At 51.1% G+C, this 19144-nt stretch overlaps 1 protein-coding gene and 1 non-coding gene across 2 annotated transcripts in view; both read left to right on the top strand.

Annotated features, from left to right (window-relative positions):
- Positions 1-2305: 2305 nt before the first annotated feature.
- LOC132567451 (nuclear factor 1 C-type) overlaps positions 2306-19144 on the top strand; it is a 70446-nt gene continuing 53607 nt past the window's right edge. The window contains exon 1 of the mRNA XM_060233126.1: positions 2306-2389. Coding sequence (XP_060089109.1) covers positions 2360-2389 — 30 coding nt within the window. The 5' untranslated portion in view covers positions 2306-2359. The remainder of the gene's footprint in view (positions 2390-19144) is intronic.
- TRNAI-AAU (transfer RNA isoleucine (anticodon AAU)) lies at positions 14332-14398 on the top strand. Its single transcript has one exon. It is a non-coding gene; the product is annotated as a tRNA-Ile (tRNA).

Genomic DNA, 19144 nt, shown 5'->3' with positions numbered 1-19144 from the left:
CTCTGCGCCAAGGGGCATTTTAATTGCTTCGGGCAAAAAGGGTACCACCCCCCCCCCCTCGCCCAGTTAAGAGGCGCATCTACTTTCCCAAGGAATTGGGGGTCACTAGAGTTGGGGGGGGGGGTTGTGGGAGGAGATCTGTCAAACGCTGAAGTCTGGAGAAAGAAAGAAAAGGTTTGTTGGGGTTAAGGTCTCTCCCCCCCCCCCAGCACATTGACTACAGTGAGATCTCTACTCGCCCCTCCCTCCAATAACCCCAAATGCCAGGCTGACCTAACAGAAACCCAACTTTTAAAAGCCTCCCCCCCCTCAAAGTGCCCCGACTCTGCTTTGATTAGTTTGAGTGTCTACTAGGCAAACTAGGCGGTTGTCTAGAGCGCGGGTCCTGGGAGGGTCGCCAAATTGGGCGCCCCCAACACTGCTAATGTCTTCCCTTCTCGGTCTCACCCCGGCTTCCCCGCTCTGGTCAGATATCCCTATTGGACTTTTCGTCGTGGGAGGTTTTGCTGGCGAGGAACAAGAGAGACGGCCTAGAATTGGGTGGATGAGAGTTCTGTTGGGGGGAGGCGGGAGAAAAGTTTTTTTGGACCGTAGAAGAAAGCCCCCCGCCCTTTCCTCTCGTCGGAGGAGGGCGAGGAGGTCCGATTTCTATTCGATTCTATTTTATTTTAATGTTAGGAGATGAAATTCGGGTGAGCCTCCGGAGGAGGTCGGGGGGGGGGGGGGTTGATCACCAGGAACTCCTTCGGAAAGGGGACTTTTTTGCACAAAAAATCTGCTGCGGCGGGGTGGTGGTGGAAACTTTATTCCCAGGTCTTCTCCCTCCCCCATTTCCTGGTGAAGTAAGTTACTAGCTCCCCCCCCCGCCCCCGCCAGCAGAAGGCGGCGGTAGCGGATTGAACAGGCGCGTGGTGGGGGTGGGTTAATATTATAACATTTTCGAGCTCGACCTCGCGTCGCATCGCCCCTCCTCTTCCCTCCATTTCCATTTCTCCTTTTGCCTTCCCTTCCTGGAGGACGAGTCTCCAGGATCGGCACCTCTTTTTAAAATTATTATTAACTTCAAAATGCCAGCTTCCCTAGACTTCCCCCCCCTCCACTCCCCGCGCCTGGAAAATCGCTCTAATTTTTCATTTCCCTCCCTCTTTTTTTTGGGGGGGGCAAAGTTTTTGAAAGGGAAGAATCGGGGAGGGGGGGGGAAGGTGGTATTTGCAACGCCTCTTTCTCTCTCCTAAAAGCTCCCTGGTCTGGTGCATTTTCTTTTTCGTCTTCTTGGAAACACCACGACAGCGCCACAAAACCCCTTGCACGGCGGCTTTTAATGTGGTCAGATTCGGGGCAGGTTTCCTCGGGGGGGGGGGGCGCGTGGTTGTCCCTTAGTGTGGATCCCTGAAATATATATAGATATATATATAGAGAGAGAGAAAGATATAGATAGATCCAAGCGGGCAGCCGTGTTGGTCTGAAGCAGTTGAACCAAGCAAGAGCCAAGTTTCACCTTTAAGACCAACCAAGTTTTATTGAGAACGTCAGCTTTCGCGCGCCCTGTGCTGGATTCCTCGTCTGAGGAAGCGTGCTTAGGAGCACACGAAAGCTGACGTTGTAAATAAAATAAAAAAAAAAATGGCTGGTCTTAAAGGTGCCACTTGACGTCTGCTTTGTTCAACTAGATCAGGGGTGGCCGACGGTAGCTCTCCAGAGGTTTTTTTTGCCTCCAACTCCCATCAGCCCCAGCCAGCATGGCCAATGGCTGGGGCTGATGGGTGTTGTAGGCAAAAAAAAACATCTGGAGAGCTACCGTTGGCCACCCTTGAGATAGATATATATATCTCTATATCTCTATATCTATATCTATCTATCTATCTATCTATCTATCTATCTATCTATCTATCTATCTATCTATCTATCTATCTATCTATCTATCTATCTATATTTTAAAAATTGGGAGAGGACTTCCTTTAAAAAAATTGACAGCTTGGTGGGATGCTCTCTCCCTCCCTCCCCTTTTGAAAGTTTGGTCCTTTTCAGATTTTTTTTTGGGGGGGGGGGAAGAGAGGGAGGGAGGGTCCCCCCCCCTGGTCCCACCCCCTCCTCCTCCCTTCCCGCCTCCTCCCCCTCCCCCGCGCTCTCCATCGCCAGGAAAGAGAGTGTGCGAGCCAGGGAGGAGAGCGAGAGAGCGCAAGGGAGAGAGAGAGAGAAAGAGAGAGAGAAAGAAAACTCCGCTGGCCGCCGACATGACTCAGTAACTTTTCAGCTGGGGAGGGGGGGGGAAATCTGCTTTTCCCCCGCACCTCCTTTCTCTCTCTCTCCCCCATCGAGACCGTTGGGTTCCCCCCCCCACCCCCCCGACAGCCTGGAGATGTATTCTTCGCCTCTCTGCCTCGCCCAGGTAAAAAAAAAAGAACCCCCCCCCCATTGCATTCTCTTGTGCAAACCTCCCCCCCCCCCCGCCGCCGCGCGTTCTGCATTGCTAATTTTTTGCAAACTCTGTTTCCTGTTTGTAGCTGGATTTTCTTGCTTGCTTATTTATTTATTTAAGTCTTCCTGGGTTCCTCTCTCTCTCTCTTTTTTTTAATAGAACCCCCCCCCCCCGCTTTGCGCGAAAAGTGGGGGCAAGGGGGCTTTGGGGCAAGAGCCCTCCCCCCCCTCCCAGACGGCCGTTCCGTTTTGCAATCCGGATCCCCCGCAGACAGGAAGAGGGCGAAGCCAAACCGCTTCGGTATTAGGGACTGCCTCCCCCCCGCCGGTGCCAAAACAGTTATTTTGCTTTGCGGGGGGGGGGACTTTTCTTAGAGGACTGATTGAGTTCGGTGTGGGGGTGTGTGTGTGTAGCATTGCCGCCTTTAGGCAGTCCCAGGATTGGGGGGGGGGGAGGATTCTTGATGGGCACGACTTTGGGGGTCTACCCCCTACCCGCCCCCTTTAATGTGGTGGACAGTTCGGCGATAGTTTGGAAATAAGATGTTTTCTTGTCTTGGTGCCCATGGGACTCCCCTTCCCTGGCTGGGGTGGGGGCGACACAGATGAAGTTCCTAAAAACTGCTTCCCCCGCAAACTTGACTGTGGCTAAGTTAGAACTGGGGTGGGGGGGGAGTGGGGAGTGGGGTATGTGATCCCATGTACCTCCGACTGGAGTGTTTCAGTGGCAGGCACCGTGTGGCTCAGATTGTATGAATTGCCATAGATATTAGAACATAGTGCATGTCGTGTTGTGTGCGCATTCTGGGGCAGAGTGTGCAATGCAGCGTGTGAAAGGTTGCTTGTGCACGCCCTCGTTAGTTGCCCGGGAGTGTGCAGGGTGCTCTCGTGCAAAGGGTTAAGAAGCTGGAGTTTTGCTGGGTTGCGATCCGAGGCCGAGCGTGAAGGCCTCGGTGCTCGTGTGTGCAATCGAGCGTGCGTGCTTGTGCAAAGGGCAAAGGGCTACGTCCTCTTGGTCGGGCGTGCGGGCAAGAGAGTGGCTTCCAGGGTTTGGTGGGACGTGGAAACGTGCGAGCCGTCCTTCTGCTATTTGCACGCCGGTTGCACGTGGCCTTCGAAGCGGGCGAGGGGCCGCTTGTGCACGGGCGAAGGGTGGCAAAGTGCGTGGCCGCCCCTTCGGCTGCCCCGCCGGCGGCCGATCGGTTCACTACGCTCGTGTCGTGCTAGGGCATGAAATATTCACACGCTGTGCTGTATATTTCATGGCCGAGTCCTCCACAGGAGTCTGTACACTGTGCCTTTCGGGCAGGCTGTGAAAAATTCGGGGCCAGGCCTTTCTCAAATGCCCTCTGTTTTATAGGCCTGTTCGTAGAAGGGAACCGGCGGTTTCAGTTCTGTGGCGAGAGGCCTCTCCGTGGCACTTCCAGAGCATTGGCAGAAATATGCTGCACTGCATTTGGGATATCCATCTACGTCGCTCAGGCTTCTCTCCCAAGTGTGTGTTTGGGAAGGCGAAAGGCATTTGGGTTTGTGGGTCGTGTGACGGCTGTGTCGACGTGGGGCCCACCTCGTGGCGTGGTGCTAGGGCTGGTGTTTTTTTGGGGGGGTGGGGGGGGTTTCAATGCAGTGCGCGTGTGTGTTTCACGCGCCATTTTAGAGGCTGCGATGTTTCCCTGTCCTGCTGTGGTGTTGCGCTCTGCTCCAGAACCCTATGGACTTATAAAAAATTATTATTTTGGAGAGGGCAAGTTTGCATCGGGCGTGTGAGCGCGTTACGTCGTGCGGCAAATGGCAGGGTCGGCTCTTTCAGACTCTTGTGGCATAAGGAAAGGGCATGCTGGAGCCTGGCTGGCTGTGCCCCCTGAACGGTGGCAGACTGTTCTCTTTCTCTCACTCCCTATCGATTCCTGATATTTATTTAATTATCGAGCGCATCTCTCCTGGATCCCACGAAACACCTTCCTTTTCTGCTAGTTAAATCAAAACTCTGTAAGTCAAAGAGATTCCCTGAAGTGGTCTTCTGTTGGTGACTCTTTTCCTTTCCGGTTGGGCCAGGGCAGTGTCTGCATACTACGCACGAGGAGGCCGTGCGGAGGCGTGCGCTAGGTCACTCGCTGCGATCTTGGTGTTTTGCAAGGGGTGGGGGGTGCTTTCGCCTCTTCTTTGGGGAGCAGGGCCTGTTGAAATGACGCAAAGTGATTTTTTGATCCTCCGCCGTTCGAGAACCCAAAACTGTGTGGAATCTTCGGCCAAAATCTTCGGCAGGCACGAGAAGGCGGTGGGCCGAATTTCCAAAATTCGCCGCTTTGAATTTCCAGCGGAAGAAGTGTGCAGGCACAGGAATGGTTATATCCTGAATTAAACTTGGTCGGTCTTAAAGGTGCCACCGGGCTCAAATGTTGTTCTTCGGTTTTTCTTAAGTTCGTCAACATGTCTCTGGGGACTGCCTTTCTCCAAAACGTTGTTCTTCAAAAGCTCTGTTTTTATATTCCTTGTATTTCGCCCATTTGGGAAAGAGTGTGCCGGGTCGTTTGCAAATATCTACTTTATTCCCACCCTTCGATATTCAAATCCTAACACTGAGATTTTTAAAAACGGATTTGGGCTTGGCAATTTTGATGAGAGCCGTAAATTTCTCTTGAGTACATTTCGAGGCAATTGAAACTGGGGACGGAGCTGTCCGTCGTGTCTCTGTATGGCCACTGTTCTGGGCTCACTCCTTTCCCATTCGAAGCCGTTCGCAGGTCAGCAGCTCAAGCAGAACCAAGCAGATGGACTCCTCTGACAGAGGGCGATATCTGCTCTCGCAAACTGGAAACGCTTTGTGCCTTTCAGGCGAAGGGTGCGACTGACTTTAATTCAAACGACAGTTAGGCCTTTATTCTTGCAAACTTGGAAAGCGTGGTGGGGGGGGACGGGACATATACTTGCCCAAGCCAAATTCAAGTGCAGAATCTCTTGCACGCATAAAAGTAAAGGTGTTGCTAGGAGAAGCAACACAGGAGGCTGATAAAACTTTCTCCGTCCTTTCAGTTTTGAGAAAGGGGGTGCAATCCTTCGCAATGGCTCCACAGCGACGACCCGGCGAGGCAGGCTGTTGGCAGCATCGCGGCCTGACTTCAGAGTGCGTGCTCTGTACGCAGGAGACCCCCTCCCCCCCCAGTTCATAGATAACTTTTGCCCTATTCCCATGTTGCAGGCCGGGGAACTGAGTCTGAGACAACGTCACAGGGAGAAGATCATGCCGTGAGTAGGCGAAAGAAGCAGGGCCACAAAGCTAGACTCTTTCTCTCAGCTTGTGCCCATGTTTCTCTGCCATGCCTGCCAACGTAATGACCTTCCGGGACACCTTTTCGGGCCTGGCGAACTTTCCCAGGAAAGTTTCCTAGAGGCCTAGCTGGGGTTTAGTATGAGCTACGGCTGGGACAGTTAACCTCACGCCCTTTTCTAGCAGCAGAACAACGCAACACTGAAGGAGCGTTCTCTCTGAGCGCGTGCAGAGTACAGGGGAAAACGCAGTGAAAGGTTGAAGGGCGAGGAAGAAGGCACACAAACCTTTTCCCTCCTCAAGAGAGTGACTGGGCCTGATATGAATAGCCCAGGCAAGTCCGATCTCGTGAGATCTCAGAAGCTAAACGGGGCCGACTCTGGCAAGTATTTGGGTGGGAGACCTCCTTGGAATACCAGCAGTCAGGGGGGCAGGCTTCATTCAGCCACCTCCCTGAATATCCTCCAGATCCCCCAGTAGGGGTCAGTCGCCAGAGGTCACCATCAATGTTTCCTCTAAGCCAGGGGTGTCAAATATGTATTTCGGGGGCCAAATCGGGTCCCCAGAGGGCTCCTATCAGGCCCTTGAGCAACTGGCTGTCATCTGCGTCCTCCTCCCTCTTTCTCTTGCTTCCTTCTGCATCACAGCTTGCTTTGCCAGGCTTGCTCAATTGCACAGGAGCTATAGAGCAAAACCTCTGTTTTCTCCATTGGCTGAGGCTCCTCCCTTGGGGAGGAAGGAAGAAAGCATCCTTAAGACCAATGAGTGCTATCATTTTAGGCATTTTTAAAGTTTTTTTTTTTAAATTGTGTTTGTGTTTTTTATAAAATGTATATCTCTGCTACCGAATCTTAAATAGGTCCACACATGGCTTGGCCCAGCAAGGTCTCATTTATGTCAGATCTGGCCCTCATAACAATTGGGTTTCGACACCCCTGCTCTAAGCTGTGGAGTCTTGTGAGCAAAAATTCTACTTTGTGAGCTACTAGCATTAAAATTGTGAGCAGCTGCATCGATTAGTGTGTTCCGGGGCCATTCTTCCTGAGCTGAGACAAAAAAACGTGCGAACTGGAGGCTAAAAAACTGTGAGCTAGCTCACACTAACTCAGCTTGGAGGGAATATTGGTCGCCAGGACTTTCAGGTGCAGCCACGCATGCACACACATAAAAATACAAACGTACCACCACCACCACCACCCCCTCGCAAAAAAAAGGAGAGAAAGTGACTGGCAATCTAGTAGGAGAGTAGCTGTTGTGAGAATCAAATGAAAGGGGAGCACCGTGGCAGAAAGGCAGAATAGAAATTAAATATAGATTAAGTCTTTGTTAAAAGGGCAGCGGAATTTTTTTCCCTCCGGGCAGGTGGCAACCACAATGCCAGCACCTGAATTGTATGCCATGATCAGGCCTCGGATTCAGTGGGAGCTCACAGGAGCGCAGCTTCTGAACCTTTCTGAGAGTTCCACCTCCTCCTTCCGAGAGTTCCAGTTTGGTGTCGTGGTGAAGTGTGCGGACTCTTATCCGGGAGAACCGGGTTTGATTCCCCGCTCCTCCACTTGCACCTGCTAGCATGGCCTTGGGTCAGCCATAGCTCTGGCAGAGGTTGTCCTCGAAAGGGCAGCTGCTGGGAGAGCCCTCTCCAGCCCCACCCACCTCACAGGGTGTCTGTTGTGGGGGAGGAAGGGAAAGGAGATTGTGAGCCGCTCTGAGACTCTTCGAAGTGGAGGGCGGGATATAAATCCAATATCATCTTCTTCTTGTCCATTGAATAGTAGGTGCAGCTGCATAACAATCCCTGGATGAGCTCCACATCTATTTTTCTACAAAATGACCCCTGGTCATGACTATATGCCCTCTGGATCTGAAAAATAACAATATAATCAACAACAACAAAACAACAAGAATCATAGCAACAATACAAATAATAATGACGATGCAACATGCGACCTCAGTTTATTCAACCAGATTCAAAACCTCCGACTAGAGAAAGGTTTATAACGTTTATTCAACCATATTCAAAACTTTTGACTAGAGAAAGGTTGTCTTCCATTCATGAATTCTTTTTAAAATACAAGTATGCATTTAAAGCAGCTAACGGGGAAACTCCACGGCAGACGAAAATTCTCCTCCCGGGGAGAGAGCGGGCGGGCAAACACCTTTCCTGGCTGAGACAATGCCTCGTCTCCAAACTTGAATTAATGCGGTTCATTTGGGGTTAGCCGTTTCTTTCTTTTCGCCCGCAAATGTATGCAGGTTAATCAGTTACCTGATAAATCAACAGTGTATTTGTAGTCGGGAGGCAATCGTATTAATAATAAAGCACGTCAGAGCGTTTCCCTCCCTGCTGAGGAATTATCAAAAGGATTTTGTGCTGCAAGATGGGGGGGGGGGGGTTTGGGGCACTGACAAGCATTTGTTTTTCCAAGCGCTGCGGCCAGGACCTTGAGTAGAAAAACCGTTCTGTAGCGCTATGGGATTTAGTTTTCCATCTCCGTAAGGCAAGCTTCTAGCCCTCAAGCTGTTATGACGGGCTTGAGTGATCGATACCGCTCTGGGACGGTGAAGGTGGGTGTCTTGGAAGAGGTAGGCGAGCCCCACAGGTGGGCCGTGAACGTTCGTTGACCCCTTTCCCCCTTTTGAGCCTATGGTTGTGCTGTGTAAGATCAGAAACTCACCGTTTTCCTTTGTTTCTTTTTTAAATATTGAAACCCAAGGCCGACGGTTCACGGTTGGCTCGGCGGGTTGCCCGTTAGGCCGTGAATTGGAGTATTGTGTTAGGAAAAAGTCGAGCGAGCCCTGAATTACAGTTCTTATCGCGGTTCTTTCGGCCTTATTTATCAATAAGTACAAGATTCCCCCCCCCACACTTCAAACAAAATGAAGGGAGTAGACTTAGCTTGAAAATCCCCCCCCCTTATTTTTTCCCCCAGCTCTTCTCTGAGTGTAGGCCCAGCCATTGACCTTTGCTTGCCTCGAGTATTCCGAGAGAAGGCCCCGCTTCCATTCATGTCTGAGCATTGGCGGTTCTTTGGAGAGAGAATCCAACCTGGCAAGAGAGCTCTTGTACGCGCAGGAGTTAAGTCCTGACTTGGGAACATCCTTTTTCTTGGCCGGGCAGCCGCGACTGTCTGCGGCACTCCATGCCCCTGCTGCAGCAGGAGTTCCCTTCCCCCCACCTCCCCCCTTGCCCGGCACGATCCAACAGGCCCAAAAATAGCCCTGGCGAAGGCTGTGCCAGGCCTAGGCAGGGCTTCACGGTGACCCGTTTGATTTTTTTATCCCCAGTCCTTGACAGCTCGGCTCCAAGTCTTCTCCGTCTCTCTCTCTCTCTCCCTGTCAGGGCCGGATCTAAGGGGGGGGGGGGAGAGAGGGGTGCTTACCCTGGGTGCCAACAGAGGTGGAGCGCCAAATTGGGTATGGAGTCCATTGTATTCTGTGGACCATAAGATAGAATGGCCCATAAGGGGGCGCCATTTTTTTAAATTTTGTCCCCTCCCCCCCTCAAAAAACATGTCGATCCGGTCCGGCTCCCCATCTGGCCTCCAGCAAAGGCAGCTTTCAAACCGGAATTTGTTCTTAAGAACTCTGGATCCAGAGTCTGAACCCAGTGCTGTGTGAGGTAGCCAAGACGTTCCTTTTCCCCCTTGGGAATTTAAAATTTGGAAGTCAGCTTCCATCTTTGGCGCCGAAGCCTCCGTCTTGGGAAGCGCCTGCTTGCGGTGGCGGACTGGCCAGGGTGTCGGCTTGCCCGATGGCAAGTGGGCGGCTCTGTGATCCCCTGATTTATTTTATTTGTTTATTTATTGGATTTGATTTGTGTCCCGCCCTCCGGGCCAAAGCAGGCCCAGGGCGGCTCACAGCATAAAACCTCACAGAATTAAAACAATGCATATGCTATAAAATTATACATTTAGAGATTAAGACGGCTTAATGATGAAGCGGGCCCCCTGAAACAATAGACAGCATGCTAAAAAAAAACAAAAAACGTTAACGACACTTTTAGTAGCTTGAAAATATAATAGAAGTTCCAGTATTATTGCTGTGATTAACACCCCAAGTGCTTTCGCCATCTTAAATGACTGACTTGACGTATTGGTTTGATTATTGAACTATTTTGATGTTTTGTTGTTGGTTGTAATGTTTTAGCTTGTTGGAATCTGCCCTGAGCCCTTCGTGGGAAAAGCCGGGCTATAAATATACTAAATAAATAAATAATGCGACTAAAATGTATGTTGTATTTAGGGTTGCCAGCCTCCAGGCCTCGAAGCTGCAAAGTCTTGTGAGCAAAAATTCTACTTTGTGAGCTACTGGCATTAAAGTGGTGAGCTCCTGCATAAACGATTGTGCTCTGAGGCCATTTTTCCTGAGCGAAGACAAAAAGGTGTGAGCTGGAGGCTAAAAATCTGGGAGCTCGCTCACGCTCACTCAGCGTAGCGGGAACGCTTTTACAACGGATCTCCCCCTGGAGAAATTGCAATCTGCATTTACATTTAGTATCGACTTTATACTGCCGGTACTAATACATCTATTTCTGAGAAGTTTTAATTGTACATTTTTCCCCCGCTTCTGTATTTTTTGAAAATGTTATTTATTTCTTCCAAAAATTAAATGATAGCCTTATAGTTGTGGGTGGGCCCCCTTGTCTCCTGACAACTAATATTTTTAGACCCAGTCCGCCACTGCCTAATTGTTAAGAACCGAAGAGAAGCCATGTTGGATCAGGCCAGGGGCTCATAAAGACCAACACTCTGTGACACGCAGTGGCCAAAGAAACCAGGTGCCATCAACGGGGTCCATCAGTGGGGCCAGGGCACTAGCGGTGCTCCTTCTAAGCTGTGGAGTCTTGTGAGCAAAAATTCTACTTGGTGAGCGACTAGCGATTTGGCTACTGCATAAATTAGTTTGCTCCGGGGCCATTTTCCCTGAGCTCAGACAAATATGTGTGAGCGGGAGGCTAAAAAACGGCGGGCTAGCTCACAATGACTCATCTTAGAGGGAACACTGGACTCTAGAAACCCTCCCACGGTTGCCCCTCCCAAGCACCAAGAATACAGAGCATCACTGCCCCAGACAGAAGAACATAAGAGAAGCCATGCTGGATCAGGCCAATGGCCCATCCAGTCCAACACTCTGTGTCACACAGTGGCCAAAAAAACCAGGTGCCATCTGGAGGTCCATCAGTGGGGCCAGGACACTAGAAGCCCTCACACTGTTGCACCCCTCCACCCCAGCACCAAGAATACAGAGCATCACTTGCCCCAGACAGAAGAACATAAGAGAAGCCATGTTGGATCAGGCCAATGGCCCGTCCAAGTCCAACGCTCTGTGTCACACAGTGGCCAAAAAACCCAGGTGCCATCGAGGTCCATCAGAGGGGCCAGAACACTAGCAGCCCTCTGACTGTGCCCTCCCCTCCCAGAACCAAGAATATAGAGCATCACTGCCCCAGACATAAGAACGTAAGAGAAGCTGTGTTGGATCAGGCCAATGGCCCATCCAGTCCAGCACTCTGTGTCACACAGTGGCCAAAAAAGCCAGGTGCCATCAGGAGGTCTATCAGTGGGGCCAGGACACTAGAAGCCCTCTCACTGTTGCCCCTACCAAGAATACAGAGCATCACTGTGCCAGACAGAAAAACATAAGAGAAGCCATGTTGGATCAGGCCAATGGTCCATAAAATCCAATACTCTGTGTCACACAGTGGCCAAAAAAGACAGGTACCATCAAGAGGTCCATCAGTGGCACCAGGACACTAGAAGCTCTCCCAGTGTGCCCCCCCCCCCAAGCACCAAGAATACAGAGCATAGCTGCCCCAGACAGAGAATTCCAACAATACACTGTGGCTAATAGCCACTCATGGACCTCTGCTCCAGATGTTGATCCAATCTCCTCTTGAAGCTGACTATGCTTGTAGCCGCCACCACCTCCTGTGGCAGTGAATTCCACATGTGAATCACCCTTTGGGTGAAGAAGGACTTCCTTTTATCCGTTCTAAACCAACTGCTCAGCAATTTCATGGAGTGCCCACGAGTTCTTGTATTGTGAGAAAGGGAGAAAAGTACTTCTTTCTCTACCTTCTCCTTCCCATGCATAATCTCGTAAACCTCTATCGTGTCACCCTGCAGTCGACGTTTCTCCAAGCTAAAGAGCCCCAAGCGTTTTAATCTTTCTTCAAAGAGAAAGTGTTCCAACCCTTGAATTGCTCTAAATGCCCTTTTTTGGACTTTTTCCAATGCTAGAATATTGCTGTGCTGTCTACGGTTATTTTGTTTTTGGAGGGGGGGCTTCCTGACTGGAAGAGTAGTGATGGATACAGAGACACGACAGGCAGCCTCTTCTGTGGATGGGCATGCAGGATTCTCTCGTTCCAGATGGATTGGACATATGGACATATGAAGCTGCCTTCTACTGAATCAGACCCTCGGTCCATCAAAGTCAGTATTGTCTCCTCAGACTGGCAGCGGCTCTCCAAGGTCTCAAGCGGAGGTTTTTAACACCTACTTGCCTGGGCCCTTTTTAGTTGGAGATGCCGGGGATTGAACCTGGGACCTCCTGCTTCCCAAGCAGATGCTCTACCACTGAGCCACCGTCCCTCCATCTCCATCACCTACTGCCTGGGCCCTTTTTAGTTGGAGATGCCAGGGATTGAACCTGGGACCTTCTGCTTACCAAGCAGACGCTCTACCACTGAGCCACTGTCCCTCCATCCCCATCACCTACTGCCTGGGCCCTTTTTAGTTGGAGATGCCGGGGATTGAACCTGGGACCTCCTGCTTCCCAAGCAGATGCTCTACCACTGAGCCACCGTCCCTCCATCTCCATCCCCTACTGCCTGGGCCCTTTTTAGTTGGAGATGCCGGGGATTGAACCTGGGACCTTCTGCTTCCCAAGCAGATGCTCTACCACTGAGCCACCGTCCCTCTCCAATTGTATCCTGGGATTATTGAGTGTCTTTCACGTTACAGGGTTCATATGGCAGAGGTTGCCAAGTGCTGTCGTATTCTCTCCTGATCACTTGCTGTTCCGGGAATGGCTCCTCTCCCATCACGGCAGCTTCGGGGGCTGGCATGGCCAGGCTGCTCCCATGGCCTGGGGCTCAGGCGGTGTGAGAAGGGGAACACGGTGTGCCCTGCTGCCTCTGCGTTCAGTCGTGCCATGGCAGCTCCTCTGACGTTGCTGCCATATCTCACAAAATGGGAGGGCACCCCAAGATGCTTGCAGGGCTGCCCCGAGCGAGAGATTGTACCCAGAGATTGCATGTAATGCTGTAGAAAAGGGGGGGGGGTTGGCTCACACATTTTTGTCTTAGCGCATGAAAAAAATGGCCCCAGAGCACACTGATTTATGCAACAGCTCACAACTTTAATGCCGGTGGATCATGAAGTAGAATTCTTGAAGACTTCGCAGCTTAGAGCAGGGGAGTCAAACATGCAGCTCGGGGGGCCTGAATCAGGCTCCTGGTGGACTCCTATCAAGCCTGCAAGCAACTCACTGTCGTCTGCTTCCTTCTCCCTCTCTCTTGCTTCCTTCTACATCGCAACTTGCTTTGCCAGGCTCTCTCAATCGCACAGGAGCTATAAAGCAAAGCTCCTCCCTGGGAGAGGAAGTGGGGGAAGGAGAGCTTGCTTTGCCAGGCTTGCTCAATCGCACAGGAGCTACAGAGCAAAGCTCCTCCCGTGGAGAGGAAGTGGGGGGAAGGAGAGCTTGCTTTGCCAGGCTCTCTCAATCGCACAGCAGAGCTATTGAGCCAAGCCTCTCTTCCTTTTGCTGGCTGAAGCTCAGCAAGCCAGTGAGGTGGATTAGGCTGAGTGTGTGTGTTTGTCTGGGTCCTTTATAAAGCTTATATCTCCCTGACCTGGCGTTATATTTTATGACACACTTGGCCGGCCCAACAAGGTCAGGATCTGGCCCTCATAGCAGATGAGTTCGATATCCCTGGCTTAGAGGGAACGTTGTGAGGTTGCTTGAAATAGGAGGTCATGCCAGATGGCTCTGCCGTATTCTAAGGGCCATGGGGAATGGATTAGTGGGAGGGGGGGAAATCACGGGAATTAGAGGGAACAACGACCCAACAAAATGAGGCAAAGAGGCAAATGAGAATTTTGGGGTGTATCAACAGAAGTCTGGTGTCCAGATCACGTGAAGTGACGGTATTGCTTTATTCTTTTCTGGTAAGACCTCACCTGGAGTCTTGTGGAGGGACAGTGGCTCAGTGGTAGAGCATCTGCTTGGTAAGCAGAAGGTCCCAGGTTCAATCCCTGGCATCTCCAACCAAAAAGGGTCCAGGCCAAGTAGGCATGAAAAACCTCAGCTTGAGACCCTGGAGAGCCACTGCTGGTCAGGGGAGGGACGGTGGCTCAGTGGTAGAGCATCTGCTTGGTAAGCAGAAGGTCCCAGGTTCAATCCCCGGCATCTCCAACCAAAAAGGGTCCAGGCAAGTAGGCATGAAAAACCTCAGCTTGAGACCCTGGAGAGCCACTGCTGGTCAGGGGAGGGATGGTGGCTCAGTGGTAGAGCATCTGCTTGGTAAGCAGATGGTCCCAGGTTCAATCCCTGGCATCTCCAACCAAAAAGGGTCCAGGCAAGTAGGCATGAAAAACCTCAGCTTGGGACCCTGGAGAGCCACTGCTGGTCAGGGGAGGGACGGTGGCTCAATGGTAGAGCATCTGCTTAATAAGCAGAAGGTCCCAGGTTCAATCCCCGGCATCTCCAACAAAAAAGGGTCCAGGCAAGTAGGCATGAAAAACCTCAGCTTGAGACCCTGGAGAGCCGCTGCCAGTCTGAGTAGACGATACTGACTTTGATGGACCGAGGGTCTGATTCGGTATAAGGCAGCTTCATATGTTGTGTTCAGTTTTGGGCACCACATTTTAAGAAGGATATAGACAAGCTGGAACGGGTCCAGAAGAGGGCGACGAAGATGGTGAGGGGTCTGGAGACCAAGTCCTATGAGGAAAGGTTGAAGGAGCTGGGGATGTTTAGCCTGGAGAGGAGGTGGCTGAGAGGTGATAGGATCACCATCTTCAAGGACTTGAAGGGCTGTCATATAGAGGATGGGGTGGAATTGTTTTCTGTGGCCCCAGAAGTTAGGGCTGGAACCAATGGGTTGAGATTAAATCAAAAGAGTTTCCAGCTCAACATTAGGAAGAACTTCCTGACCGTTAGCGCAGTTCCTCAGTGGAATAGGCTTCCCCAGGAGGTGGTGGGCTCTCCTTCCTTGAAGGTTTTTAAACAGAGGTGAGATGGCCATCTGACAGTGATGAAGATCCTGTGAATTTAGGGAGAGGTATTTGTGAGTTTCCTGCATTGTGCAAGGGGTTAGACTAGATGACCCTGGAGGTCCCTTCCAGCTCTATGGTTCTATGATTCTACAATTAGCTGGCAACAACTGGGTAGAAAGTAGCACAAAAGAGTCACACTAGACTCCCTCCAGCTAAGGAAAATGGGGAAGGGGCAAAGGATGCTGTGACAAAAGAGCCTGTGTGCACCCCATGGTGAAGGACCACTTACAAATTTATAGTTGGCCCTGATTCCTAACAGTTCTGATTCAAAGACTGGCTGTGCAGTTGTCTTTGGCACAGGCCCTACTGGAGAGCTTCAGCTGATACGCCAACAGTGCCCCTTCCCTGCATGCCATGGGAATCTTTTAACTAGACTACTGCCATGGACTGTACACGGACCTGCCCTTGGAGACAGTACGGAAACTGCTGTGGGCTCAGAATGTGGCCACCAGGCCAGGGGGTAGCCTGCAACATGGTACCCATATCACAAGCACTCCTTTGTTTTACCAGTTGGTTTCCAAAGGTATTTAATAATCTGTCCAGGGGTGGCCAAACGTGCTTAATCTTAGAGCCACACGGAATAAACATCAGATGTTTGAGAGCTGCAAGACAGCAACATCAGAGGAAGGAAGGAAATAAATGGGGAGGGACAGACAGAAAGAAAGCAACTTTAATGCATTCTCTAAGCTGCCAGCTTGGCTTGGAGAAGTGATTTACAGAGACAAATGCCTTCTCCAAGCCAGCCAACAGGGCAGTGGGAGCTTCAAGAGCCACACAATGTGTGTGAAAGAGCCACATGTGGCTCCCGAGCGGTAGTTCAGCCACCCCTGCCTGAGTCCATGAAGCCACCTTATGCCACTTTAATCCAGATTCAGGTGGGTGGTCTGAAGCCACAGAGCGAAGGTTGAGTCCAGTGGCACCTTTCAGACCAACGACGTTTTATTCCAGGTATAAGCTTTTGTGTGCATGCACCCTCCTTCTTATATTCTCCTGCATCTATCTGAAGAATGGACTCTTAACTTCTCGCCATTCTTACTTTCCCCACACAACCAGACCTCAGATTCAGCAGGAGCTCACTGGAGCGCAGCTCCTGAATCTTTTGAAGGGTTCCCCCTCTCCCCCCCCCCACCACCTACCTTGTCCATTGGTAGGTGCAGCTGCATAATAATCCCTGGATGAGGAGAGCGGGCAGCCAGCCAGCCAGTCAGCCACCAGGGGCTTTGCCACGCCCCCAGGAGCTCTCATTAACCCCTGGAGAAGCCTGTGCCACCCTTTCTCCACTTCTTCTGTGATTTTGGGCAGCAAGTGGTTTGCTGGCCTTTTGTCTGGGGGCGGGGCGGGTGGCTCAGGAGAACCCCAAGCGAGTGAGGCCTGCTTGGGTTGGCTGGATCTCTAGCCAGCCCAAGCAGGCCTCGCTCGCCTGGGGCTCTCCTTTCTTGCATCAGGTTGCTTTTGGATGGGAGGTGGTGGTGGTGGCATATGCTAATGGTTATGCTAATGAGCTCTGCCACCAATTTTTCTACAAAACGGCCCCAGCGCACAACCCTAAACATACAAATTCTAATATGCTAGTGCAGGGGTGGCCAAACTTTCTTAACATGAGAGCCACATAGAGTAATCGTCAGATGTCTGAGAGCTGCAAGACATGAACGTCAGCTGTTTGAGAGAAGGAAGGAAGGAAAAATAGATGGAGGGGGAGAGGTGGAAAGAAAGCAACTTTAAAGAAAGCTCGCTTGTTGTGGAGAAGTGACTTAACGAGAGAAATGCCTTTTCTAAGCTGGCTGATGGGGGAGGGGGCTCTGAGAGCCACACGATATGGGTGAAAGAGCCAGATGTGGCTCCTGAGCCACAGTTTGGCCGCCCCCTGTGCTAGTGCATTTTTGTGATTGGCTGGGCTTACGTGACATCACAGCAAGGGAGGAGAAGGCAGGAGAGTCTCTCCTAAGGAGCTAATGATAGCCAGGAATAGACAGACAGACTCAAGGAAAAGTTCTGGCCTCAAAGGCAGGGGGAAGGTTTAGAGAGGAGGATTTTGAGAACGGACAGGAAAGAAAATTGGAAAGAAGGATGGCGGCGATGTAAGGAGCTGCAACTGTCAGGGCCGGCCCTTCCACTAAGAAAACTAGGCAGTCGCCTAGGGTGCCAGCCTTCTGGGCACGCTGAACTGGGTGCAACGCTCTCTCTAAGGTGTGGAGTCCTGGGAGCAAAAATTCTGCTTTGTAAGTTACTGGCATTAAGCTGTGAGCAAGCAATTTGGCTACTGCATCAATTAGATTGCTCCGGGGCCATTTTTTCCTGAGCGAAGACAAAAATGTGTGAGCCAAAGGCTCACTGGAGAGCCAGTTTGGTGTAGTGGTTAAGTGTGCGGACTCTTATCCGGGAGAACAGGGTTTGATTCCCCACTCCTCCACTGGCACCTGCTGAGATGGCCTTGGGTCAGCCATAGCTCTGGCAGAGGTTGTCCTTGAAAGGGCAGCTGCTGTGAGAACCCTCTCCAGCCCCACCCACCTCACCGGGTGTCTGCTGTGGGGGAGGAAGGGAAAGGAGATTGTGAGCCGCTCTGAGACTCTTCGGAGTGGAGGGCGGGATATAAATCCAATATCTTCATCTACCTCACAGGGTGTCTGTTGTGGGGGAGGAAGGGAAAGGAGATTGTGAGCCGCTCTGAGACTCTTCGGAGTGGAGGGCGGGATATAAATCCAATATCTTCATCTACCTCACAGGGTGTCTGTTGTGTGGGAGGAAGATAAAGGAGATTGTGAGACGCTCTGAGACTCTTCGGAGTGGAGGGCAGGATATAAATCCAATATCTTCATCTACCTCAAAGGGTGTCTGTTGTGTGGGAGGAAGATAAAGGAGATTGTGAGCCGCTCTGAGACTCTTTGGAGTGGAGGGCGGGATATAAATCCAATATCTTCATCTACCTCACAGGGTGTCTGTTGTGTGGGAGGAAGATAAAGGAGATTGTGAGACGCTCTGAGACTCTTCGGAGTGGAGGGCAGGATATAAATCCAATATCTTCATCTACCTCACAGGGTGTCTGTTGTGTGGGAGGAAGATAAAGGAGATTGTGAGCCGCTCTGAGACTCTTTGGAGTGGAGGGCGGGATATAAATCCAATATCTTCATCTACCTCACAGGGTGTCTGTTGTGTGGGAGGAAGATAAAGGAGATTGTGAGCCGCTCTGAGACTCTTCGGAGTGGAGGGCAGGATATAAATCCAATATCTTCATCTACCTCACAGGGTGTCTGTTGTGTGGGAGGAAGATAAAGGAGATTGTGAGCCGCTCTGAGACTCTTTGGAGTGGAGGGCGGGATATAAATCCAATATCTTCATCTACCTCACAGGGTGTCTGTTGTGGGGGAGGAAGGGAAAGGAGATTGTGAGCCGCTCTGAGACTCTTCAGAGTGGAGGGCGGGATATAAATCCAATATCTTCATCTACCTCACAGGGTGTCTGTTGTGGGGGAGGAAGGGAAAGGAGATTGTGAGCCGCTCTGAGACTCTTTGGAGTGGAGGGCGGGATATAAATCCAATATCTTCATCTACCTCACAGGGTGTCTGTTGTGTGGGAGGAAGATAAAGGAGATTGTGAGCCGCTCTGAGACTCTTCGGAGTGGAGGGCAGGATATAAATCCAATATCTTCATCTACCTCACAGGGTGTCTGTTGTGTGGGAGGAAGATAAAGGAGATTGTGAGCCGCTCTGAGACTCTTTGGAGTGGAGGGCGGGATATAAATCCAATATCTTCATCTACCTCACAGGGTGTCTGTTGTGGGGGAGGAAGGGAAAGGAGATTGTGAGCCGCTCTGAGACTCTTCAGAGTGGAGGGCGGGATATAAATCCAATATCTTCTTCTTCTTCTTCTTCTTCAAAATATGTGAGCTAGCTCACACTAACTCAGCTTAGAGGAAACACTGGTCCCAGGCAATGTTCCCTCTAAGCTGCAGAGTCTTGTGAGCAAAAATTCGACTTTGTGAACCACTGGCATTCAAGTGGTGAGCTGCTGCGTCAGTGAGTTTGCTCTGGGGCCATTTTTCCTGAGCTAAGCTCACACTAATTCAGCTTAGAGGGAACACTGGTCCCACCCACCCCCCCTCCGTGTGACTGGGGGATGTTATCAGTGCAGGGGTGGTGCCAGAAGTTAGCCGCGGGTGCCAGACAGTCTAGGCCCAGCC

This window comes from Heteronotia binoei, chromosome 2 (genome assembly GCF_032191835.1).
Source record: "Heteronotia binoei isolate CCM8104 ecotype False Entrance Well chromosome 2, APGP_CSIRO_Hbin_v1, whole genome shotgun sequence".
NCBI lineage: Eukaryota > Metazoa > Chordata > Lepidosauria > Squamata > Gekkonidae > Heteronotia > Heteronotia binoei.
This window is presented reverse-complemented; position numbering and strand designations above follow the sequence as displayed.